Source organism: Lissotriton helveticus, chromosome 12, assembly GCF_964261635.1.
Source record: "Lissotriton helveticus chromosome 12, aLisHel1.1, whole genome shotgun sequence".
In the NCBI taxonomy this organism is placed as follows: Eukaryota; Metazoa; Chordata; class Amphibia; order Caudata; family Salamandridae; genus Lissotriton; species Lissotriton helveticus.
The window spans coordinates 712,514-739,570 of record NC_136073.1 but is presented as its reverse complement, the minus strand read 5'-3'; the positions used below and the strand labels follow the sequence as shown (position 1 = coordinate 739,570).

General features: G+C 47.2%; 1 protein-coding gene across 1 annotated transcript in view; it reads left to right on the top strand.

Annotated features, from left to right (window-relative positions):
• SGTA (small glutamine rich tetratricopeptide repeat co-chaperone alpha) overlaps positions 1–27,057 on the top strand; it is a 119,749-nt gene that overhangs the window by 43,673 nt on the left and 49,019 nt on the right. Inside the window, exon 3 of the mRNA XM_078670724.1 lies at positions 14,520–14,623. Within this exon, the coding sequence (XP_078526850.1) occupies positions 14,520–14,623 (104 nt within the window). The remainder of the gene's footprint in view (positions 1–14,519; positions 14,624–27,057) is intronic.

The window sequence follows — 27,057 nt, the reverse complement described above, 5'->3', positions numbered from 1 at the left end:
TACCTGGTACTCAAGAAGGACCAAGACCTGCGTCCTATCTTGGAACTCAGGGACATCAACCACTTCCTCTGGAAGGAGAAGTTCAAAACGTTGACATTAGCTCAGGTCCCGTCTGCCCTTGACAATAGAGACTGGATGCTGGTGATGGACTTGCAGGACGTTTATTTTCACATCCCCGTCCTGCCGGCCCACCGGAGCTACGTACGGTTCACAGTAGGCCACGAGCATTTTCAGTTTACAGTACTCCCCTTCGGCCTTACCTGTGCCCCTCGGGTGTTTACGAAAGTGATGGTGGTGGTCGTAGCTCATCTGAAAAGATCAGGGATTCCAGTCTTCCCTTATCTTGACAACTGGGTGTTGAAGGCGGGCTCGCCCCAGGCTGTCGTCTCCCACCTCCAGACTACGGTGGACCTCCTGCATTCACTGGGGTTCACTATCAACGTGCCAAAGTCACACCTGACTGCCTCTCAGGAGCTCCTTTTCATCAGAGCAGTCTGTATACAGCGCAGTTTCAGGCCTATCCTCCCGAGCAGCGAGTCTGAGATATTCGGGCTATGATACTGATGTTTCAGCCTCTATCCTGGATTTCAGTGAGATTGACTTTGAGGCTGTTAGGCCTCATGGCCTCCTGCATCCTGCTTGCGGATCATGCCAGGTGGCATATGCAGGCTCTGCAGTGGGACCTAAAGTTCCAGTGGGCGCAACACCAGGGGAATCTTTCCGATGTCATACAGATCTCTGAGGGGACTGCACGTCTGCTGCAGTGGTGGCTCCGGCAGAGTCCGTCTCCTCATCAATCTTCCTGAGCTCTGGGCGATTCGTCTAGCAATAAAGGCATTCCTTCCTTCTGTCAAAGGAAGGGTAGTGTAGGTGTTCACGGACAAAACCACCGCCATGTGGTACTGCAACAAACAGGGCGGGGTGGGGTCCTGGACCCTTTGTCAAGAGGCTCTTCGCCTTTGGACGTGGCTGGAACATCAGGGCATGTCCCTGGTGGTTCAACACCTGGCAGGTTCTCTGAACACCAGAGCGGACGAAATCAGCCGCCGGTGCATGATGAATGGCGTCTTTACTCAAAGGTGGTACAAGGTCTCTTTCAGCAGTGGGGAGAGCCTTGGTTAGATCTGTTTGCCACCAAAGAGAAGCGCAATGTCAGCAGTTCTGTGCGGTGGAACTTCAAAGGCTCCAATCGCTCGGCAATGCTTTTCATTGCGAGTGGAATTGCGGTCTTCTATATATCTTTCCGCCTCTACCACTTCTACCCAGAGTGCTGAAGAAGATCAAGCACGACCGGGCCCAAGTCATTCTTATGGCTCCAGACTGGGAACGAAGAGTCTAATATCCCGAGCTCTTGAACATGGCCATCGATCCTACAATCAGACTGCCCCTTCGGGAGGATCTTCTGTTGCAGCAGCAGGGGATGGTCCTCCACTCAAATCTGTCCAGCCTCCACCTCCTTGCTTGGAGATCGAGCGGCAACAGTTGACAACTTTTGACCTTTTTCCCCAAAGTCTGTAACGTAAACTTGGCAGCCAGGCGTCCCTCCACCAAAAAGGTATATGCCTGTAGATGGAACAAATTTGTGGCATGGTGTACAGCAAAGTCTTTGGATCCCCTTTCTGTCTCATTTCAGAGGTTATCCTCTTCATTCTTTCTTTGGCTTAGCAGGGCTCTGCTTTGGGCACTCTTAAAGGGTATATTTCGACCTTTCTTCGCCTTCCTGATCAGCGTTCTCTTTTCAAGTCCCCTATTGTAAATTGGTTCCCTAGGGGCATTACTCACTTCTTTCCTTCTATTCCTTTCGTAATGCCCCAGTGGGTCTTGAATCTGGTCTTAACTTATGTGTGCTCCCTTCGAGCTACTACATATTGTCCTCTCAGACTCTTGACCTTAAAGACTCTTCTTCTGGTTGCCATCACCTCTGTTCGCAGGGTGATTGAGCTTCAGGCTCTTTCTTCTAAACCTACTTTCCTTGCTGTCCATCCGGACAAGGTTGTCCTTCGAACTCAACCTTAATTTCTTTCCAAAGTGGTTACCTCTTTCCACATAGGATAGACCATCACTTTGCCCACCTTCTTCCCGCCCTGCACCCTTCCAAAGAGGAGGAGAGACTCCACCGTCTGGATTCAAAACATGTGGTATCCTTTTATTTAGATCGCACAAAACAATTCAGGGTGGACGATTAACTCTTTGTTGGCTATGTGGGTGCCAAGGAAGGTAGAGCCGTGCAAAAAACGATCATCTCCATGAGGGTCGTCCTGTGCATTAAGAGCTGCTACTCCTTGGCGAAAAAGGAGCCTCTGGTAGGGCTGCACACCCATTCCACCAGGGAGACAGCAGCCACTACTGCTTTGGGACGTGGCGTCCCTTTCGGTGACATCTGCCAGGCAGCCATGTGGGCATCACTGCACACATTCACTAAGCATTGCTGCCTGGACAGCCAAGTCCGGAGAGACGGCTTCTTTGGCCGTTCTATTCTCCGGGGTTTTCTGGTGTTAACTCAGTTCACAGACCCACCTGAGAAGCTGTTGCCAGAGGCGAATGTACGTTCATCAGCTGTGTGTTTTGAAAACCAAAGCGTAGACCCGTGTGACTCGTGTCTTTTTCAAACTGTTTGAACCTGCATATGATTAATCTCTGAATGAACAAACACCCATAAAGCTTCTTCCTTCTTTGTCGAACTGGGCCTGCAAGGTGGTCACAGATGTTGAATTGTTTTGCTAGGTGATTATAATTGTGATTGTATATGTATAGCGCCCATACTCCTTATGGGGCTCTGAAGCACATTGTTGGACTGGTGGCATGCTACACTGTGGGGTGTGCTTAGTTGAAATTGGGTCGGGGCTTGAGCTCCAACCCAAAGCCCAAACCGAAAAGCTTGTTTTAGAGTTTGGCAGATGTTTGGACAAATGTGACGGATACCCCGTCCGCCTTGGGTGGGAAATCCGTCACGTTTCTGACGGAGTAACCCCTTTCTAAACTCTAAATAAAGAAGCAGGACACAGACCTCTTTCAGTGCTCAGCGTCTGAGATGTGTGCTGATCGAACTCTAAAGCAAGATTGCGAGGCCGATCCCGCCAATGAATCACGGATCGCTGCTTGCACAGTCATTTTGTGGGTACAAATAAGAACAGTTTCATTGAAAACATTGGTGTTTAAAGGGGATGCTTCAGCAGTAGTATTCAGGTCCCATGATGCAAATCAGTGTATATTTGCGGACGGCTCAGTAGCTGGTCATTATGCCTCTTCCATGTGGCAGCGCTGAGGCATTCTCTTCTTCTGCGTTTAAATGCCATATTGCTTTCAGGCTCAGCATGTTACCATCTGGCATGTGCAAGTGATTACATAATCCGATGAATCAACTCCAATCTGTTCTTTTCCGTTGATTTTTCAAATGTCCCCACCGTCCCCAGTCCTATTCTAGAGCTATGTACTTGTTATTACTCTCTGGAATCGCAGAAAACCTCTACTGCGGGAAGGCTGGCTCTGGCGAGTTTTCATGCTGCATTTGCTACCACAAGTGAATATAGCACGCGGTGTGACTGGATGAAATGTTGCTGAGCAGATGGCTGATGGCTACGGTCTCATTAGCCCTTGGCTCAGCTCTGCACTGTGACCCAGATCGGCTGCGACCAGCATCGCTAAAAACCATTGGTAAACCAGTTGATCCCAAGGACGTGACCTACCGGCTTTGCCAGTGCTCGTTCATCTTCTCTGATGACCTCTCACCTGCTGAATCAGCCTAAGTGTGGAGGGAGAAGTGAGGGGGTGGCTGTCGCGCATTATAACATTATGTTGAATGAAAGTTAAGAGGTAGAGGATCACGATTGAAGTTCTCTTATTACCAAGCAGCAGCTACCCCTCTGAAGTGTATGCAATGTGTCTCATTTCCATTAGACTATGCATGCCTTTCCCGTTCCCCTACTGCTCCCCTCGCCCTAGCATCAAACATACCTATGGGAAATTGCATAATTAAAGCTGAGGTGCATTCACTGGAACGGAGAATTCGCTAATTGCTTGGCCATATCTTTCTGCACCCACGATGTTAAGTGCTTCTGACAATGTGATGAGAGCATGGATGCCTTCGAATTGAGTCCCGCATTGTCTGTGCCCTTTATGAGCCATTGTAGCTGCTAAGGTTCCACAAATGTCAGGAAGTGCTCATCCTTCCATCACTGAGTTCCTGCTGTGCGTGTGGTAGTCTTCCCATGGATGGAGCCCATGTTAGCACTCTCAACGGAATGTGGCGAGTGAGGCAGACAATGACGTTGCTGGAAGTACAGTCTATAACTTCAGCTGAAGCTCTCACAAAGCATAATTACTGCAGGTGGTGGGCTTGGAACTGAACAATCAGGTGTAATAATATTATTATTGTATTATTGCCCTTGTGGCTGTTTAGGAACTTTTGTTAATGTACTTTTTAGTCCGCATTTTAGGTAGTGCAAATGAGGGTACAAATACAATGCAATATCAGATTTCCTAGCAAATAAGAACAAGCATTTGCAATGCAATGGGTCTCGCATTAATAAAGTTTGAGCTATTGGTTGCTAAAAAATGCAACACCAATAGCTCAAACTTTAATAATGCGAGACCTATTGCATTGTAAATGCTTGTTTTACTAGTACTTTTTTTACTTTTGGCAATATATTTTTTTCCAGTCTTTCGACTCCTGGTGCCCGTAGGAATGTCACATCATCGGACTGGTTTCAAGCCTTGTGACTCCTGTCAAACGTTGATGACCTGCACCTCGTGTACCTCTGGTGCCTGGAGCCTGACCACGACCCGAAGTCGTGCCCTGACTGTCAGGCCACGATCCCGATGTCTTTGCGGGAGCAGTTTCGAAAGCTACTGGAGGCCCGGCAGGCAGCTCTGCGCCGCTCGAGGTCCCAGTCGAGAGGGTGGTCGCGGGACCGGTCGCAGAGTCACCACCATCATTCCTGCTCGAAGTCATCAGGTAAGTCGAAGTACAAAAAAAGAAGAAGCAACTTGATCTTCGCCTTCGCCCGGTCCTTCGGCTGACGGGACGCGGAAGGTAGTCGTCCTTCGACTCTGCCCGCAGAGCCTATTGGGATGGCTTCGAGCTTCCCTCCCTTACCAGGAGCCGAAGCGTCCTCTGCCCAGCTTCGTGCATTTTACGAAGCCATCCAATCCATCTTTAAGCAGCCCGACTCCGCCAACGCGCCTTCGGGACCTGCGGACTGGGCTGGGTGCTCTAGGCCTTCGATGTCGGCGGCTCTGGCCGAAGGACCCCCAGGGATCCAGTTATTGCCCCAGCCGATGTTGACCCCGGCCTCCCCCTCGACTTGGACACGGAGCCGGACCAGCGCTGACCGACTCCGGTACCGGGGCCGACCAGTACTTTTGTACCACTGTTCTAACCTGGTGTTCCTTATCACCCTGAGTGGCAGCCAGAGGAGGGTGAGGAGGACTACAAGGGGTCTGTTGGACCTCTTGCAGACCAGTTTGAAGAGTCGGACTGGAGAGAGGAGTTAAGTGAGGCCAGTGATCTGGATACCTCTCCAGACCTTGGTATGCTTTCTCCCCTTACCGTGGCAGAGGGGGAGGGAGCCTCCTGTGCTGTGGTGTTGCGTAGGGCGACTGAGGACCTGGGCCTCGAGCTTCCTGCAGTGAGGACTAACGTCCTGACTGAGGTACTTCAGCCAGCAGCAGCCTCTTCAGAGCCCCTACTGCCTTTCAATGAGGCCCTCACAGACATCCTTCTGGGCACTTGGTCCAAGCCCAGCACAGGGGCTCCTGTGGATAGGATGATTGCCGATGCCACCGCCCGGCCCCAGGTGACCCAGTTTTCCTCTCCCAACACCCTACCCCCGAGAGCTAGGTGGTCCAAGCCTCAACGTCCAAAGGTGCTTTCACTACTGCTCCCCCAGATGGGGAATCCAAGAAGCTGGATCATCTTGGGAAAGATGTGTTCGAGGCATGTGGGCTGCTAAATTCATATCTTTTGCATTAGATCGCCGCCTAGTGTTGGGTCCGGATGATCGCACATTGTTGTCCTGGAAGAGTCTTCGAAGTATCCTGAGATAGGTGGCTCCTCCCCTGGACTACAGTGCGCATGGGCATCGGCTCCATCCCCAGATTGTTTTTTTCCGCCATTGGGTTCGGATGCGGTCTCGACGTCTCTCTGTCGGAACCGAGAAAACTAGCTTTTTTACGGCCAAAAGGCCTTACTTTCATTACGTCGGTATTGTTTGCGTACGGTCTCGAGTTCTTCCTTCTCTTTGAGTCGGAATCTACGGAGTCGTATCACTCTTCGGACGTCGAGGCCTTCTCATCGCAGCAAGACCACGACTTTTCAACATGGAACGGAGCCCGTTTAAATACTGTCCCGTCTGTGGGTCCAAATACCCACACATCGACGTGCACCCGGTCTGTAACAAATGCCTCTCGCCAGACCATAACGAGGACAGCTGCATGGCCTGCTCCAGATTCAGGTCGAAGAAGACGCTCAAGCTTCGGCGCGCGGTGCGCCTTGAGGCCAGACAAGCGGCCCCAGATCCAGAGAACATCTTCGGCGACCAAGAAGAAGAGGGCCTAAGCCATCATCTTCAAATCTCACCGCCCGCGACGGAGGTCGAGGCGGATCCGGAAGACGACGACGGAGTCGTGGGTCAAGGCCTTGAATACGTCGACGAGGTAGGGGACGTCGAAGAAGTTTATGGGGCCGCGGAAGATAGCTCAGGGGATGAGCTATGCCCCGAAGGTTACGCGGATCAGGCTCGGGTCACGGGATCGCCACTCGGCCTTACCCAAGACCCCGTACCGCAAGCCACGGCCCCGCCTTCAGGCCCGGCCACGGACATACTTGCTACGCAGCCCGTATCGAAACCGAAACTGAAACCAACGGTATCGACTACACCTAAAATGGCCGAACCGAAACTAACGGATTCGAGCGTACCTAAGATGGCGGCCGTTCCAACTAAAACACCAAAACCTGCTACCTCATCGACTCCGTCGGCCTCCGGTCCACAGAAGTCGAAGAAAACTGTCGATTCGACAGTGCCGAAGTCGTCAGCAGAAGAGGCGTCCTCTAAGAAGGTCGTCCGGCACGGGTCGACCGGTACGACGCCGTCAAAGTCCGCCAAAGCCAGCGGCAAAACTCCGGTACCGACTGGGACGTCGTTAGTCGGACGCGTGGTTGAGATGGAGCCTGCAAAATCACACGGATCGAAGGGCGGAAGCTCAACACATCGGTCCAAGGACTCTGTGTCTACGGCTGCAGCATCGACGTCTAAGACTCCGAAGGGCCCACAAGACGTCGGATCCGAAGGCAAGGTGAAGGCCTCCTCGTCGGCGCCAAATGCCGCTGCGAGTGACGCATCTCTCATCGTCTCTTCACTCCAGAGAATTCGGGATCAGGCCTCTGCGACGTCGGCTCCGGCGCCGTCGCACCAGAAGCCGATGGACATGCCGGCAAAGCCTGCTGGTAAACTTCTCTTCCTTCTGCCGCCAAAGGAGGTACCAAAGGCCTTTGCGCCAAAGACGGCGCCAAAGACATCGGAATCGTCCACGTCTGCAGCACTTTCAGGTCAACAACTCGACTCAGGAGAAGATTCTGAGCGTTTTATCGACGCAGACACGGGCAAATTGACCCTTTACAAGAGGAAGATCACTTCCCAACCAGTGGACTCCTATGTTATCCCACGCAAGAAGAAAAGGCTTGCCCAGGACGCTCCAGCCCTGATTGAACCTATCCAGCCTCCTCCTAGAAGGAGCCCAACACCTTCCCCAGAACACTCTGAGGGAGAGGACTATGGAGAAGATGACCAGTACACTTTCCCCATCAATGAACCCGATGCACAGCAAGATTCCTATGACGACATAGGTGACCAAGGCACCCAGAATGTGGGGCAGGACCCACAGCCTTTCAGTGCACGTGCATCCCCAACAGAAGACTCTGCAGGTTTTCATGCACTCATTGAACGGGCAGCTGCTAATCATGATGTGGACATGCATGCTGACCCAGTGGAGGAAGACTTTCTATTTGACACTTTTTCAGTCTCTGAAAAGACAGTAAAGACACTGCCTATGCTCAAAGGTGTCCTTAAGCATGCTGCGGACATCTTTAAAGAGCCTACCAGGGCGAGGGTGGTCAATCCACGCATCGAGAAGAAATACAGACCAGCACCTGCGGACCCTGCATACATTCGGGGACAGTTGCCACTAGACTCTCTTGTGGTCGCAAATGCCCGCAAAAGGGCAAACTCCCAGACGACGGGTGAAGCTCCTCCCCCAGACAAAGAGTCTAAAGGCAAAAGGGTAGCTGCGCAGGCTGCCAATTTCTGGCGTATTACGAATACACAGGCGCTCTTGGCACGTTATGATAGGGCGCATTACGACACCCTAGAGCAAGTTTTACAACACCTGCCTTCGCAGTTTCAAGAGGGTACCAAACTGCTTATAGAGGAGGGCAAACTCATCTCCAACGCAGCCATAAAGTGTGCACTTGATGCCGCAGACACAGCAGCTAGGGCTATTAACACTAGCGTCATGCTGAGACGACAAGCGTGGCTACGCATATCAGGGTTTAAACCAGACATTCAAACAACCATACTCAATCAGCCCGTCAATCCTGATAGACTGTTTGGTCCTGATGTTGACACCACCCTCGAAAAAATTAAGAAAGACAACGAAACAGCTAAGTCTATGGGGGCTCTTCAATCCCAACAATTTCGGGGCAACACTTTTCGTCGCTCAGGTGCACGTGGAGTCACCAGAGGACAGATGGGTCAACAGTCACAGTTCTCTAGAGGTGGAGCACAGTCCTCGTACCCCAAGCAGAATAAGGGGGGTTATCGAGGAAACCGCACCAGAGGACGTGGCAGAGGAAACAACAACTCCCGTTCCTCTGCCCCAAACAAACAGTGACTCTCTGTCACTGCCCCCCGACCATTTAACACCTTTCGGGGGGAGACTTCAGCAGTTCCTGCCAGTCTGGACAAACATCACCACAGACAGGTGGGTACGACAACTTGTCCAGTACGGTTATTGTCTAGAGTTAAAGTCCACTCCACCCAACATTCCACCAAGGCAACGGCCTATGTCCGCAGAGAACTTGCACTTATTGCAGCAAGAAGTAGGGGTGATGCTGCAAAAAGGCGCAATCGAGCTCGTGCCAGTGGAGGAGGAAGGCACAGGGGTATATTCCCTGTACTTCCTTATTCCAAAGAAGGACGGATCTCTCAGACCCATTCTGGATCTGCGTCCCCTCAACCTGTATATACTGTCAGAACATTTCCATATGCTTACACTGCAACAGATTCTTCCCTTGTTAAACCAAGGGGACTTCTTAGCAACCTTAGACCTCAAGGATGCTTATTTCCACATACCACTACACCCGTCCCACAGAAAATACCTCAGGTTCACTATCCAAGGCAGGCATTATCAGTTCAAAGTCCTACCCTTCGGAGTGACCACAGCCCCAAGAGTGTTTACCAAGTGTCTGGCGACGGTAGCGGCGCACCTCAGGAGGCAGAACATACATGTCTACCCCTACCTAGACGACTGGCTCGTTCAAGCCAAGTCGGAACAACAGTGCGCCGCGGACATGTCAACTACCATTCACCTCCTTCACAATCTGGGCTTCTCGCTGAACTACCCAAAGTCGCACCTTCAGCCGGCACATGTCCGGCAGTTTCTGGGCGCGACGATCAATACCCTGACGGCCATGGCTCAGCCAAACCAGGTCAGGATAGACAGCATGCAGTCTCTAATCCAAAGGTTCAGACCACAACACTCGCTTCCAGCGAGAGTGTTCATGCAGTTGATTGGCATGATGGCCTCCTGCATCTTCATAGTCCCTCACGCACGTTTACATATGCGTCCGCTCCAGGAGTGCTTAGCAAATCAGTGGACACAGGCTCAGGGACAATTGACAGACCTAGTGTTGGTTACCAGTCGGGCGTACAACTCTCTGCATTGGTGGAATCCACACAACCTTTGCAAGGGCCGACTGTTCCAAGAGCCAGTGCCACAGATTATCCTGACAACGGACGCATCTCTCCAGGGATGGGGAGCTCATCTGCTCACTTACACAGTGCAGGGACTATGGACGACGCAGCAACAGAAGATGCACATCAACTATCTGGAACTGATGGCAATCTTCATGGCGCTCAAGTCCTTCAATGTACATCTGTGCAACAGGGTAGTGTTAGTCCGGACGGACAACATGACAGCGATGTACTACATTCAAAAGCAGGGAGGCACCCACTCGCCACAGCTGTCTCATCTGGCTCAGAGCATGTGGAAGTGGGCCATTCAGAGGAACATTTTCCTCATGGCAGAACACCTCCCGGGCAAGGACAATCAGATGGCGGATCTCCTCAGCAGATACAGCCATCAAATGCACGAGTGGGAGTTACACCCATCAGTACTCCGCCCGTACTTCCAGCAGTGGAGTCATCCGGAGATAGACCTGTTTGCCACAAACGAAAACGCAAAATGCCAACACTTTGCCGCCAGGTTCCCTCACCCACAGTCGCAGGGGAATGCGATATGGATGAACTGGTCAGGCAAATTTGCGTACGCTTTTCCACCAGCACCTCTGATACCGCTAGTGGCAAGAAAACTAAGGCAGCATTCGATGACACTCATCCTAGTTGCTCCAACGTGGGCACGCCAAGCATGGTACACCACGTTTCTGGAACTCTCGGTGGTGCCGCATCAAAGGCTGCGCCTCACGCCCAGGCTTTTGACGCAGAACCATGGAGACATTCAGCATCCAGATCCGCAACAGCTCAACCTGGCGATCTGGCTCCTGAAGTCCTAGAGTTTGGCTACCTTCACCTACCTCCAGAATGCATGGACATCATCAAGGAGGCAAGAAAGCCGACTACCAGAGCATGCTATGCTGCTAAATGGAAGCGTTTCGTCCTTCACTGTACAGCCAATAACATAAACCCGCTAGATGCATCTATCCCTAACATCATTTGCTATCTGTTACATCTTTACAAGTGCAATCTAGCCTACACTTCCATTCGGATACATCTATCCGCCATAGCAGCTTATCTTCAGAACAGGCAACATCTCTCTGTCTTCAGAGTGCCTGCCATTAAGGCCTTCCTTGAAGGTCTGAAACGAGTCATTCCCCCAAGAACACCGCCAGCTCCGGTGTGGAACCTCAATGTGGTCCTCACCAGGCTGATGGGACCACCTTTTGAGCCACTACACTCGTGTGAACTCCAGTTCCTAACGTGGAAAGTAGCTTTCCTTATTGCTATTACGTCACTGAGACGTGTCAGTGAGCTGCAAGCGCTCACAATCCAAGAGCCATTCATACAAATTCATCCAAATAGGGTGGTACTACGTACTAACCCCAAATTCCTTCCGAAGGTGGTGTCACAGTTTCATCTCAACCAAACTATTGACTTGCCTGCATTCTTCCAAAACCCACAAACGGTGGCGGAATGAATGCTTCATACTTTGGATGTTAGGAGGGCGTTGATGTACTATATTGACAGGACACAACACTTTAGGAAGACAAAACAACTTTTTGTTGCCTTCTCGCCACAGCACAAGGGCAACCCTATTTCCAAAGCAGGAATAGCCAGATGGATTGTTAAGTGCATCCAGATCTGCTATCAAAAGGCTAAACGCACCTTAACAATACCCCCAAGGGCGCACTCCACACGCAAATTGGGGGCATCCATGGCTTTCCTGGGGAACATTCCTTTAGAGGACATTTGTAGAGCAGCCACATGGGTTACACCACATACCTTTACAAAACACTACTGTGTTGATGTGCATTCCAAACAGCAGGCAGCTGTTGGGCAGGCTGTTCTCAAAACACTTTTTCAGGTTTCTGCAGCTGGCACGGGCAACCGCCGCTAATGGAGGGACTGCTATATATTCTATGCAAAAGATATGAATTTAGCAGCCCACATGCCTCGAACTGAATATGCTACTTACCAGTATGCATCTGTTCTTGGCATGTAGGGCTGCTAACATTCATATCGCCCACCCTCCTCCCCGGTGCCTGTCGCAGCTGCAGACATACTCTTGCATTCAATCATTAGCATGGACATCCTTTACACTTTACACTCCATCTCTGCCACAATGGCTAAAAACAATCTGGGGATGGAGCCGATGCCCATGCGCACTGTAGTCCAGGGGAGGAGCCACCTATCTCAGGATACTTCGAAGACTCTTCCAGGACAACAATGTGCGATCATCCGGACCCAACACTAGGCGGCGATCTAATGCAAAAGATATGAATGTTAGCAGCCCTACATGCCAAGAACAGATGCATACTTGTAAGTAGCATATTCATTTCTTCCACCAGCTTACTACTGCGGTTGGTGAACACTGAACGTCTCTTGGGCCGTTACACCCACTCTGTGTGGGACACGGTTTGTGTAAGTGTTGCCACAGTGACCGGAGGAGGCCCGGGCCTTACTCTGCCGTGCGGTCGCAGCGGGTAGAGACACAGCAAAGTTCGCCATTTGATGTGTCCTTCGAACTCAACCTTCTTTTCTTTCCAAAGTGGTTACCTCTTTCCACATAGGGCAGACCATCACTTTGCCCACCTTCTTCCCGCCCTGCACCCGTCCAAAGAGGAGGAGAGACTCCACCGTCTGGATCCAAAACATGTGGTATCCTTTTATTTAGATCACACAAAACAGTTCAGGGTGGACGATTAACTCTTTGTTGGCTATGTGGGTGCCAAGGAAGGTAGAGCCCTGCAAAAAACGATCATCTCCAGGAGGGTCGTCCTGTGCATTAAGAGCTGCTACTCCTTGGCGAAAAAGGAGCCTCTGGTAGGACTGCACACCCGTTCCACCAGGGAGACAGCAGCCACTACTGCTTTGGGACGTGGCGTCTCCTTCGGTGACATCTGCCAGGTAGCCACGTGGGCATCACTGCACACATTCACTAAGCATTGCTGCCTGGACAGCCAAGTCTGGAGAGACGGCTTCTTTAGCCGTTCTATTCTCCGGGGTTTTCTGGTGTTAACTCAGTTCACAGACCCACCTCCGTGGTTGTTATTGCTGGGGTATATATCATAAGGCAAGGAATCTATAACTAATAGTCTCTTCCAGATAAACAAGTTACTTACCTTCTGTAACGATATATCTGTAAGAGATACCTATTAGTTGTAGATTCCTTACCGTCCCACCCATCCTCACCGTTCTGCGAATTGACTTCTGGTGTAAAGGACTCCCTTTCAGGGCCCTAGTTTTGTGCACCAGTGGTCAGTGTCTTGAATGGCTCTGCACTTCTGGCGTGGAATGTCGTGTAAAGAATTTACGTCAGTGCGCAGGGGTGGCATCTAAGTAGATACAGCGACATCATCGCGGCGATCACGACGCCGGCGACGAAAGCGGAGTAAACCGACACCACCTACTGATGTGCAGGGGTACTGCTAAAAGAAAATTCTACGGTTCCAGTCTCATGCCTGGGGGTTATTTTAAGGTAAGGATTCTATAACTAATATATGTCTCTTGAAGATGTATCGTTTCCGAAGTTAAGTATCTTGTTCTGTAATGCATAAAAGTGCTTACACTTTATGGTTTTTGACTTGTCGTTTATTTTCATCATTATTAAGGTTTTAGTATATTCTTGCCCATCTAGACCTTGTCCTATAAAATGTTTTCAGGACTAAGTCACTCAGCTTTCAGAACTGTTCAGCAAACAGTCATCTTTTTTGGGGCCTGCATCCCAAAGATGATCAGTCGGCTCTGCTTGTCTGCATTGGTGATGCATGCAGTTAATATGCATGCACAATCTGTTCTTTAGAAGTGACAGAGCAAAGTGTTTCTGCTTAATCACTGGTTTGATCAGCACCCATAGAGGTAACACATGAAGCGTCAAGTAATTTCCTGCACCAGTCTTTACTATCTTGTAAGAGCCATGCATTTTTCCCTTAGTTGTGCAGAAGTACCACAAACTAAAACATTCAATGGGGAGGTCAAATGGAGTTCTAAAGACAGATCATGATTTTGCCGTAGTGGTTGTGGATATGTAGAACTGTAGCATTTCCCGTATGCAAACTGCTGTGTGCCAATTTGGGCATCCTTGTTGAAAATTACACTTGATTCATTGTAATCTTCTTCCCCCTCACAGGTAGAGTTCACAGTCTCTGGGGAGGGTTGCCTCGTAATGCCTCACATGATCATGGCCTCCAGTTGGACTTAACAATAGATGTAGAAATGCACTGCTCGGTACTGTGAGCCCAGAGACTGCTGTGACGTTTGTTGTATACATATCTCAAATCTAGCAGCAACCGTTTAGCCTTAGCAGACAGTACTCTGTTATTGCACATGTCCTGGGCGTTCCTGCAGTCACGGAGGTAGCAGCAGGGATTCACAGTACCAGACATGGCCCTGTGTTCCTGACCAGCAACTGCATAATGTGGACAAGCCCTCCTGGTTATTTGCATTGATGGGATTTATAAAAGAGAAGCATGCAGGGACTTTAGCTGAAAGTCTTTTTTATGTTATTGGAAGAACTGTCACCTATTTATAAAATACTTTATTCACCACACACTTTCTCTCTTTCCACAGTTGCGATCCAGTGTTTAGAAACGGCTTTTGGCGTCTCCATGGAGGAAAAAGAACTAGCGGTCGCACAGACACTGCCAGAGATATTTGCTGCAGCGACATTGACGGTACGAGGAGTCTGTGCTCAGCGCTTATGTAAAAAGTTTATGCGATTCCCGAGACTGCTGCAGTGATAGAATGATGTGAAGTCTCTATGTGACCCCTGAGACTGCATGGGCTGCTGTAATATTAAGGTATGGTGGCCCATGTGAGCTTTCAGTCTGCAGCAGTATTAAGATGAGGTGCCATCTGAGCTCTGAGACCACTCGGTCTACCGTAATATAAAGGTATGATGCTCTCAGTATTAACTCGCCGCAGTGATGAGAAAGAATGATGGCTCTTAGACTCCGGAGACCACTCTATCTATAGTGGACATGGTACTGAACCCAGTGACCTCCCACTCCATAGCATTGTAAAGGTGTGACGCCCCAATGTAACTCCTGAGCCCCCTCAATCTGCAGGAATAAAAGGGTTTGATGACGTCTGAGCACTTTGATGGCACTGATGTAGATGTGTGATAGTCCTGTGACCCCTGAGGACTTCCAGTATACATTATTGTTGAGGTGGGAAGGGCTCTTGAACCAAGAGACCACTCATGCTCTAGTAAGCATTCTGCTGAAACTCGAGACCTCTCTCAGCAGTAATGTAAAGGCACAATGACCCATGTTACCTCCGAGCCAACTCACTCTGGAGTAATGTAAAGTTAAGATACACTCTGTGACCAACAAGTAGCAGAACAGTATCCTTGTAACTCTACAGCATAACACTCCGAGTGCGAGCTTGGGGTGCAGGGCATGGACCAGTCCTCTCTGAAAAGGATAAGGAAAAGTGATGGCTCTTACAGAGCGATATATTCAAAACAGTGAGCAACCCAATATACCCTTGGGGGCTTGGGTGTAACGTAAAAAAATGGGTAGAAAATGCCTCCAAGGGAGTTTTTTAAACAAAAGTGTTTGGTTATTGGAATGTTAATTTGGTAGGGTACTTAATAATCCTAAATTGAGTTTAGTTCAAATAGTCTTCTACTAACGAACATAAATACATTCAACAATAAACATAAAGACAAAAGACGTGTATAGGCCAAAGCTTGAATTTTATCAAACAAATTTTTTCCAAAGGGTTATAAAATACAAATATATATATAAACAGGTATACAGGAAAATATAATAAATTTGAATTGATTCCTCTGTGAAACCTGTAGACACCTATCCAAAGAATCAATATTATAAATTATTGTTGGATAAGGATAACTGTTGACGTTTCGGTCTCTTATGGGTGACTCCTTGAGACCATCATCAGGACTGGTCAATGGATATTTGCAATACCCTATTGTAAAATGAAATAAAAATATTTACTATACAATTGAGACTAAATCATTAGTAGTTTCTTGGAACATTATACACAAAATAATTTTCAATAAGCCTAACTAGACTTATTTACACAAGACATAAGAAACATATTGACGATAAAGAAAACAATACGAAACAGTTGTATCTTGAAAATAGACATCGCATGTACTAGTAAAGTAGGCCATACGTAGAAATCTAATGCAATAGTTGCTTTTAAACTAACCGGAAGTACACAGTTGTATTCATGTCCTCAAATCGATGTTTTTAGTAACAGAAGTTGAATTATTATTTATAGATATCACCATTTATCAAAAGGACAAAGCGTATTATCTGTAACAACAAGGTCTGTATGTCTGTTTATTTTGACAATTCAAATAAAGAATTTTAGGATCTACAATCATTCGAGGAGGCAATGGTGATTGCTACTGAACGGGTTTTAGAACATTTAAAAAAAAAAAAATAATAATAATAGTTGAGACTGTCCTGTGACGGCCCTATATACTAGTGTATCTTTAGATACATTACTACCTTATTGTGTTGGTCCGCCAAAAGATGAGCAAATTGTTGAGTGGTAGATGACTCGATTGAAACGAAACAGTCTGTAAAGATAGAATAGTAGCTAAGTCTCTAACATAAGAGTCAGATTGAAACAAATTATTGAAAAATATAAAAGGTAAAATACCTATATATAAATTTGAATATCGCAGAGGATGAGGTAGATTAAAACTTCTCTCGAGAGTTTAAACAGGAATCTGTAAACATAGGTTATCAATTATTTTATTAGTATATTTTCCAAATATAGACGGCAAATTTTAATACAAATAAGGGAGCTTGTGGTAAAAGTTACCTTGATTAGATCCAAAGCACTGACGATATATGGAAAACTCGCTATACAAGTATAATCAGAGATAAGGGCACGCGGCAATATACGTAATCTTTGGCTGTCAGGATCGTCTGTAGATCGATCTGGGGAGTAGGCATCAGAGAGTCAATGCAGAGCCAGTTAAATTAAGTAAACGCTCTGTATCAGACTACTAGTAGGCGACGGGTTTCTTACCTGCTGAAAGGACTTGCTCGATTCAGAAACCACACACCACTGCAAAGCGGGGAGAGGAAGTGCCGAGCAATCGCGAGTGTCTAAATGGGGGTTGTTTGGATATCAAAAGAGGACTGAGTTTACAAGTGAATGGGCGCCATATTGGAACGGTTACCGATATGCATTAGAATGCAAGTAGAAATCTTAGAAGCCCGGATGTATACTGCCTAAAGTGCACACGTTTTGAAAATGTATGAGTTTCTAAATCATTAACGATGCATTAGGACAAAATGTCAAAGGCCAAATTCTATTGAGAAATTTAGCGTTATGAGTTAAACAGAAGTTAATTAATCCAAAGATTTTATTTACTCATATTTTAATGCATTTAAGTTAGGGGTAACTGGTAATCTCTAATTACTACAAATCGAATTGTACATAAAGAATTATGAAATGTTATTAGCCAGTGTCATCACAAATCAGAAAACAAAAAACAAAAAGACACTTTGAATCCTGCCTATATACAAAACTATTTCCAATTGTACACAACATCAGTACCAAATAATTCAGACATCAAAATATACATTAACATTTTAGTCAGGTAGATTGTCTTTTAACATAAACATTATGATCAACAGCTTTAAGAAATATCTTACAGTGGTAACATAAAGATCTCTAATTTATGCAGAACTTCCAAACTTAATGTTTATTGATAATGTATATCTAAATAGATAAGGAACAGCAATGGAGTAACATCATCAGGATTTTATGTCAGGCAGGCCAACGCATGCCATTCAGTAGAGGAATTTAATCCTCGGTTGACTGTATCTGTTAGGCAGATAAGTTTCTCTTCCCTGAGGGACAGAATTTTATCCAGATTGTTCTGTCTTTTACTCGGTTTGACAACTTCTAAAACCCACCATGTCATTTCTGTTTCTTTATGTCCCATGTGTAGATAATGTTCTACTAATGGAGCATTCTCTTTTTTACACCTAATTCATGATTGGTGCTGTAAGATTCTTTTTTTGACAGGTTGAATTGTTTTGCCAATATAGTGTAATAAGCAAGGACATTCAATGCAATATATAACGTTCGTGGTGTTACAGTTGGAAAAGCTTTTTGCAGTAAATGTTATGCCGTTAACGTCACAGTTCTTAACAGTTAGAGTTGTGGAGCAAACTGTACAATCTACCTCATCCTCTGCGAGATTCAAATTTATATATAGGTATTTTACCTTTTATATTTTTCAATAATTAGTTTCAATCTGACTCTTATGTTAGAGACTTAGCTACTATTCTATCTTTACAGACTGTTTCGTTTCAATCGAGTCATCTACCACTCGACAATTTGCTCATCTTTTGGCGGACCAACACAATAAGGTAGTAATGTATCTAAAGATACACTAGTATATAGGGCCGTCACAGGACAGTCTCAACTATTATTATTTTATTATTTTTTTTAAATGTTCTAAAACCCGTTCAGTAGCAATCACCATTGCCTCCTCGAATGATTGTAGATCCTAAAATTCTTTATTTGAATTGTCAAAATAAACAGACATACAGACCTTGTTGTTACAGATAATACGCTTTGTCCTTTTGATAAATGGTGATATCTATAAATAATAATTCAACTTCTGTTACTAAAAACATCGATTTGAGGACATGAATACAACTGTGTACTTCCGGTTAGTTTAAAAGCAACTATTGCATTAGATTTCTACGTATGGCCTACTTTACTAGTACATGCGATGTCTATTTTCAAGATACAACTGTTTCGTATTGTTTTCTTTATCGTCAATATTTTTCTTATGTCTTGTGTAAATAAGTCTAGTTAGGCTTATTGAAAATTCTTTTGTGTATAATGTTCCAAGAAACTACTAATGATTTAGTCTCAATTGCATAGTAAATATTTTTATTTCATTTTACAATAGGGTATTGCAAATATCCATTGACCAGTCCTGATGATGGTCTCAAGGAGTCACCCATAAGAAACTGAAACGTCGACAGTTATCCTTATCCAACAATAATTTATAATATTGATTCTTTGGATAGGTGTCTACAGGTTTCACAGAGGAATCAATTCTAATTTATTATATTTTTCCTGTATACCTGTTTATATATATATATTTGTATTTTATAACCCTTAGGGAAAAAAAATGTTGATAAATTTCAAGCTTTGGCCTATACACATGTCTTTTGTCTTTATGTTTATTGTTGAATGTATTTATGTTCGTTAGTAGAAGACTATTTGAACTAAACTCTTACAGAGCGAGCCACAAACTCCCCTGCCAGAGTCCTTGTCGTACTATTGGTGTAGTGAAGAGAACACCTCTTATGAAAGCGATCAGAGTCTATCTAAAGAATATGGTGAAACAAGAAAACAGGCGCATCTGCCAGTGAAAGAGCAGCGACACACAGGCAACAGTAAAAACGCGGGCCATGAATATTGGAAAAGGAAGGGGAGGAAAATGAGACGTGTTGGTTGCCGTCACCACCCGATGTTTCATCCCTTACCCAAAGCACCTCTACCTAAAATGTCCTCACCGCCATGCTGTGATTCCATTTGCCACCCCTCACCCAACAGAAAGCGCATTAGTTGCAGTTCTCTCACACTTTGTGTGTGGCAGTAATTGAACAGTGTTCATATTCGTTCGTATGTTTTATGTTATAATTGTAGTTTTAAATTTCGTACATAAAGGCTGTGTGACAGAAGGAAAATAAGCTTTTTATATACTTTATACATGCACTCCAGCTGCGACATGAAAAAGGTTGTCGTTTCTCACAAGCTAGCGCCATATAAATGGGATTCATGATTAAACCAGCAGTGTTGTGCATATGCCGAAGAGACCAGTACAGTGGGGCACTGGACGAGGCATACCCGTGTGCAGTCTCCTTAGCTTGCTGCTCAGGATTGTTCTCAGAACCCTAAGAACAAGTTACCAGCCCTAGCATCTTCTACCGTTCTCAAAGCCCTCTGATGCTCTGTGACCCCTTCTTAAAAAGGACGACATGTAAAGTTTCTTTTGTGTGCAGGCTTCCAGGGGGACCTTTCAGCCACCTGGTCGCTTTCATAAGGAGATGGACCTTTATTGGAATGCTGGCATTATTACCTCCCTGCCTTTTCAGGTTTTACCGGCAAAACATCTTGCTGCACTTCTCTTTGGACCAGTGCAGTACTTCTTTAGTTTTTAGGTCGAGCTGGTAAACTGCATCCGAAGGATGCAGGTGTCCAGCTGGAGACCTAATGTTGCCTGTCACGAGGAAAGGAGGACAAGAGGGTGTTACGAGCTTTTTCCCTGGATTTGTGTGCGCAAACGCGCACGTTCCGTCCTGCGCCGCGCCGTGCACTTCCCTCCCATACTCCCAGCAAGTCAGCTGCACACAGACACACACACGCGCGCACACGCACTTACACTTACACAGACACGCAGGCACCCAGACAGGCAACCCCCCACAGTCACACACACACACGCATACACAGAGACTCCAAGACACATACACACACGCACGCTCACACACATACACAGCCCGCCGCCTCGCGCACGCACACACACACATGCCCCCCGCCCTCGCAGCCCAACCTAACAAGGCGAAGCCCCACTCACCGGCTTCCTTGGTGCAGCGGCTCTCACCAGCAGCAGGACTCTTCCTCCCTTCTTCGGCACCGGGGCGCAGGGTAGGCTCCTGCCTGCTCCGATGCTCCAAACAATCGCGGCTCTTCCGTGGGAGGCGGGGTAGGCTCCCGCCCTCCTACTTCCTGTTTCCGGTTGTCCCGGCCGGCCTGCCTGACTTCCTGGTCGCAGGCCGGCGGCGCGAGCTTTCGACGGACTGCAGCTCTCGCGTTAATTTTGTAACCAGAAGCCCCAGAGAAGGCGGATGCATGGAGCTCCATGATGAGACTATTGTAAGAAGTATGTCATTTGAATAAAGTATTATCTTGAGGTTGCGGGCTGGAATGTCAATGCCTTGTATTTTGTCTGAGCAGCGTATTGCAATCTCGAGTGGTTCCAGGGCCAATATAAAGAGTTGTGTTGACAGTGGGCATCCTTGTCTCGTCCTGCAGCCGATGGTGATATTTTGTGATACAAAAACTGTTACAGTTAACCACGGCTGCATTCCAAGTGCCCTGTACTGGCACTTCAGGATCTTGAAACAGAGAAGATATCTATCGGAACTACATCAAAATCCTGCTGCTGGATGTCCCGTCTATGTTACAAGGGACATCTGATGAGGAGAAATGGGTGAATATTAACTACTCCACTCGAGGCAAATGCAGTACGCTTCGTTCTTCATGATTTCTGAAATTCACTGAATTCACAAAGCTATTGCCCATATCTCATTGAGCAACAACCTGCTACAACTTCCTGCAGCAAGCAACTGTGAGGTGAAGGCTAAGAACTGTGGTCACAGGTTCAAATCCCGGCATGTCCACTCAGCCTCTCATCCTTTCTGAGGTCGACAAAATAAGTACCTTTGGGGGTGAACATGCGCTTCACAAATACATGTTATGTTGATATATTATTACTTGGTGATCAATTTATGAACTCACCAGTCTCGTGGTGGTGCTGCATGCTATATTTGCCTTTACTTTTTCCAGGTTTTTGCATTCAAGAAGTCCTTATTGCATAATGGTAGATGTAGTACTTGCATCTTCCATTTCATTTTCAATCTTCATTTAACTGTAAAATACTGACCAATTTTCAATGAGGTAATCTACTTTCATTCGAATTGTTATGTTCACAAGAGTACTTTTTTGGCATAATGATGTTTCCTTGCTATGGAAGCTGTTCCTGGGACCTTATTGGGTTGTGCTGACCTTGAATGCTGCAGAAAAATTCTATTGGCATTCGTCCAGCATGGGAGCAACCCCTCTGCACAGACCAATGGCCCCATTTCTCAAAACCCAAATAAGGAATTGTTAATGTAGCACATGCTCGCTGAGGTTTCACAATGCTGATATGCGCTTTGGCCCCGATTGCGAATTGCTTGGTGCAGAGGTACCAAATTTACAGCGTCTGCGGTCACTAATGCAGTTGCTACTTACGCCTCTGCCCTGTGCAACTATGAGTTTTTGTCCCTGGAATTTCAGGTTACAAATTCCAATCCCGGGGACAAATCTGCTCCCATTATTTGTAATATCAATACATCTAAGTCATTTAAATGCAAAACATATTGCATTACAAATGATATAGGTATCACATTTGCGAAAGTTATAACTATTAGCATTGTAAATGACATACCTATTAAGTTAGCTATTTAAAAAAAAACATAAATAAAAACTTTGCCATTTACAATACCAATAGCTCAAACTTTCCTAATGCGAGACCTATTGCATTGCAAATGCTTGTTACTTTTAGATCGAGTGCCCGTGAGTCCAGTATATTCCATGTATACGTAAGCAGTGCTCCTCATAGATTGAAAGCCCGTGAGTGCAGTATATTCCATGTATACGTAAGCAGTGCTCCTCATAGATTGAAAGCCCATGAGTCCAGTATATTCCATGTGTACGTAAGCAGTGCTCCTTTTAGATCGAGAGCCCATGAGTCCAGTATATCCCATGTGTACGTAAGCAGTGCTCCTTTTAGATCGAGTACCCGTGAGTCCAGTGTATTCCATGGATACATAAGCAGTGCTCCTCATAGATCAAGAGCCCATGAGTCCAGTATATTCCATGGATACATAAGCAGTGCTCCTCATAGATCGAGTGCCCACGAGTCCAGTATAATTCCATGTATACGTAAGCAGTGCTCCTCATAGATCGAGTGCCCTCGTGTCCAGTATATTCCATGTATACGTAATGAGAGTTCCTCATAGAACGAGTGCCCGCGAGTCCAGTATATTCCATGTATACGTAATGAGAGCTCTTCCCCGGTCTTGCCAACAACCTCTCCCTCTTTGTTTAAAAATTCTCAGATGCTGGATCAAATACCTTTGATCTCCAGAGAGGAGTTCCTAGTCCATATTTTACGAGAAGTTTTCTCCACTTGCCCAGACCCCCCTCTTGCACTTCTCAATAATTCTCTTAGACAAAGCATTGTCTCTGATATCTTCAAACTCGCTGAAATCGTTCCCATCTTGAAGAAACCTAACGCCGATCCTCTGATATTGAGCAACTTTCGCCCCATTTCGTTACTTCCCTACCTCAGTAAGATCTTAGAAGCCCATGTAGCCAACTGCCTCAGCTCTTTTATTGAACATTCACAATTCCTTGAATCTCAGCAAGCAGGATTTAGACCAGCATATTCTAAGGAACTGGTCATCCTAGCAGTCATGGATGAACTTGGGAAGTGGGCTGATCAAAACACCACCCAGGCACTGGTACTCCTGGATTTGTCTGCCGCCTTTGACACGGTCGATCGTGATCTCCTGATCGACCGAGTCAATAATGCTGGCATCCAGGGACTGGCCCTGAGGTGGTTCTCCTTCTTGGACAATTGTTTTCAGGCAGTTCGTCTTGGCAATTTTTCGGCTGAGAAGGTTAGGTTGACATGCGGAGTTCCCCAGGGGTCTTCTCTTTCACCCCTCCTTTTTAATTTGTATATGCCACCTCTGAACCGGTCTCTTCGCATCAGTAAAGTTGCCACCTTCAACTATGCTGATGATCTTCAGTTGGTGTTTGATATTGATTCTTCAACCACTTCAGTGCCTAACTTTCAATCCACCATGAACCTCATTAGTGACTGGATGTATGCCTGCCAACTTAAGCTCAACTCTGATAAGACTGAGCTGATTCTGACCGGAAGCACTTCTGTGAGAAGTTGGCCTGATGTGCAGTGTTCACTATTCTAGTGATCACTATATATCAGTCCAAACAACCCTTATTGATGATTGGTTGTAAGTCAACCTTATAGACCAGCTATCCTAGTAGCATGGATACGAGCAGTCTAAGGCTAAGACTCTAGAGGGCGTGTTAAGCCAGCTGTTTCACCATCACATTACCCCTTGAACACCCAGTGAAAGGACACCACACAAGTGTTATGAAAATAAACAGTGTATTTATTAGAATCACAACAACCCTGTACTCTTTATGAGGACAGGGTGCTAGGCACACAACAAAACTCTTACGAAAATACTTAAGTTAGCACGTTATACACAAATGCCCGAGGGGCACGAAAAACCATATACTTTAAAAGTGGAATGCGAAATTACTAGCAGGTAAGTACAGTACTAATAGGCTTTGGACTCGCTAGGACTTGACTATAGAATCGTTAGATTACTTCTAGGAGGCCTAGGGGACTCGGGTGCAGAGTGTGCACTCTCACGCGGGATGCGGGACAAAGTCTATGGAAGCTAGTAAAGGCAAAGTTAGTGTTCACGGGCGAACCCGACCTGGTAGGAAGAAAACGACAGTGGATCCTGACCCTAGGATAGTGAGGCTATGCTGGGACACCGAAGTGCCGAAGTTACCTAGCCCAGGGGCTGCAGCTGCATAGGTCTGAAAAGACGTCAGGGATCTCGTTGCCGGACCAGGAGCCTGGAAGAAGGAAGTTGCTGGCAGGCGACCAGTGAAGGAAAGTTCGTTGGATCCAAGCCTGGATCGAGGAAGAAGAAACCTGAAAGCAGAGGGGACCAAGTTCTTGAATCACTAGCCAGTGATTAAGTGGGCACCAGGATGGCACCGGGCGAAGTCACCTCGACTAGGTGAGTGGGCGACGCTGGCTCTGCAGATCTCACGGACCAGGAGGCGTTGTCGGCGACCAGGATGGAGAGGCGAGCTGTCCCACGATGGATGACGCTGTCGGCGTCGAAGTTACCCAGGATTGGGCAACAAGCCTTGGCTAATTCAAGCCCACGCGGTGGACTCAAAATGGCGTCTTGAGTGGACCAGGAGGGTCCGGGGTGCTCCTCTTTTGGAAGGGAGCAAGGGCCAGCCTGGAGCAACCAGACCAGCAGCAGAAATGTCGTCGGGCGTCGTTCAGAAGGCCACAAGCCAGCGGGCTAGTAGCCAAACAACGCGGTGAGCAGCAAAAAGCAGAAGGGCCCCACGCAGATCGTGGAGATGCTGGGAGGCTGCACTTCGGTGCTGGAGCTGCTCAGGGTCGGGGCTTCTCGGACCCCAAAGCACTCACCAGGAAATTACTCGGCGGGCTTGCTGGAAAGAAGTCGTGCAGTCTTGAAGATGGCCGGTCCCTCGAGGTCTCGTCACACCCACGAATCTCAGCGTGACTGATGATGCAGGTAGAGGTCAGAGGTGCCAGGGAAGCCGGTTCTCGTCGAGCTGGGCAGTCTTGATCCGGAGGAGAGACTTGCAGCAGACCGCAGTGTTCTTAAGATGGTGCCTGCGGATGCAGGGTGACTACTCCTTAGTCACAAGGGAGAAATCTTAGGAAGAAGTCTTGAGTTCCTTTCGTGGAAAGTAGTTTCAGGATTCAAAGATGATCTGTTTTGGAAGGGGGCCAGTTCCTACCTTTATCCTGTAAAAAGGGGCTGGCACGCGACTAAGTCCTGCCCTAGGGGTGGGACTAGGAGGGGGGTGGTTACACCCACTTCCTTGGCGGGCTTTTCCCCAGCACAGGGTCTGGAGTGACCCTGGAACTGGTTCCAGCCAGCCTATGCACAGTGAGCACCGGGGTGCCACGTGCAGTCACCTTCCTCTAAAGCCCTGCCTACCTACAATACACAAAACCCTGTCTGGGACGGTGCTGGCACCGCCCCTGGCAGGAAACCCTTTGTCCTTATCTCCTGCTCTGGGAGGACTCCCAGCAGCAGGAGGGCAGACTTGTGTCTCGGTGGCAGCATCCATTTTGTGGAGCTGAGGCTCTGTTTGACTTTAACCGGGGTTAGGGGTTACATACATGTCGTGTCCCTCTAGAAGGGTGGAATGCTAACCCCGTCGCCAGAATTGGCGAGGGGTTAGTATTCCAATTCGTATGACACCTTACTCGACATGTTTTGATAAAGCGATACCAGAGTTGGCATATAACCGCGAGGATTATAATGCACTTAAGAGTATATGGTATGCGATATCATGGAAACGGCTAAGGGATGGATCCCGAAAGCCGCAGACAGGCTCAGCTCATGCCAGAGCACCATCTCACACGATTCCAAGCACTCTGCCTTCAGGATTGTTAAGGCCTGCCATAGGAGTGACTGATAGGAGATCTGTGTGTCCATTTTAGGGTTAGATATAGGTATACTATATCTAAAGCAAAGGGTGAGTACACCACCTTGCCCCAGCTGTCGTGCAGCCAGTTGTGTCAGTTTAGTTAGCCAGCCCAGGGGTGGCATAATACATGCTTCAGCCCCTGGGAGACTTCTGGGTACACCTCAGCCCTGGGTACAGGGACTTGGAGAGGGCCCAGTGCCAATTCAGTACCTGAGTACAATTTGGATAGAGAGAACAGCTAGGCTGTGGGTCTGATTAGCAGGCCCACAGCCAGGGAAAGTCGTAAACCAGTGCAGCAAAAAGCAAAAATCTGGGTGATCATAGGATTGCAGACCCTACTCTCCTACAACTTCCAATCCTTGGAACTCAAACTTTTGGCCTCCTCGTTTAGGTAACCTCCCTCGCCCAACTGAATCTGTAAAAAGTCTCGGGGTTATAATAAGCAAATATCTCTCTATGAAATCCCAGATTGGCGCAGTAGTATCATCCTGCTTTTTTTATCTACGGCGAGTGCGGAAAATCTGTAGATTTTTAACCACTGAAGCTTTAACTCTGGTCCTTCTTGCTCTGGTCATCTCCCACATTGATTATGCCAACTCACTTTATGTTGGCATTCCTGCCTATCGGCTCCACCGCTTACAAGTGGTTCAAAACCAAGCAGCCAGGCTCATTCTCCATCAACCCAGACGTCAACATGTTCGCCCTTTGATGAAGAGCCTTCACTGGCTCCCGGTGGCTAAACGTTGTGTATTCAAATTGGTATGTACCATCGTCAAAGCCCTGGCCGGCCATGGACTGGCATTTATTTCTTCCTTGATACACTCATTTGAACTTGCCTATCATCCCCTTTGTCAAAAGAAAGAAGCGTGGCAGTCTGAGATTCTCTTTTCTGGCTCCTCAATTTTGGCATCCCTCCCTATGGAATTCAGATCAGCAACTTCCTACACCCAGTTCAGAACTCTTCTAAAAACCCATCTGTTCTCCCAGGCATATGAGTAAGCTTTTGTCACTATTC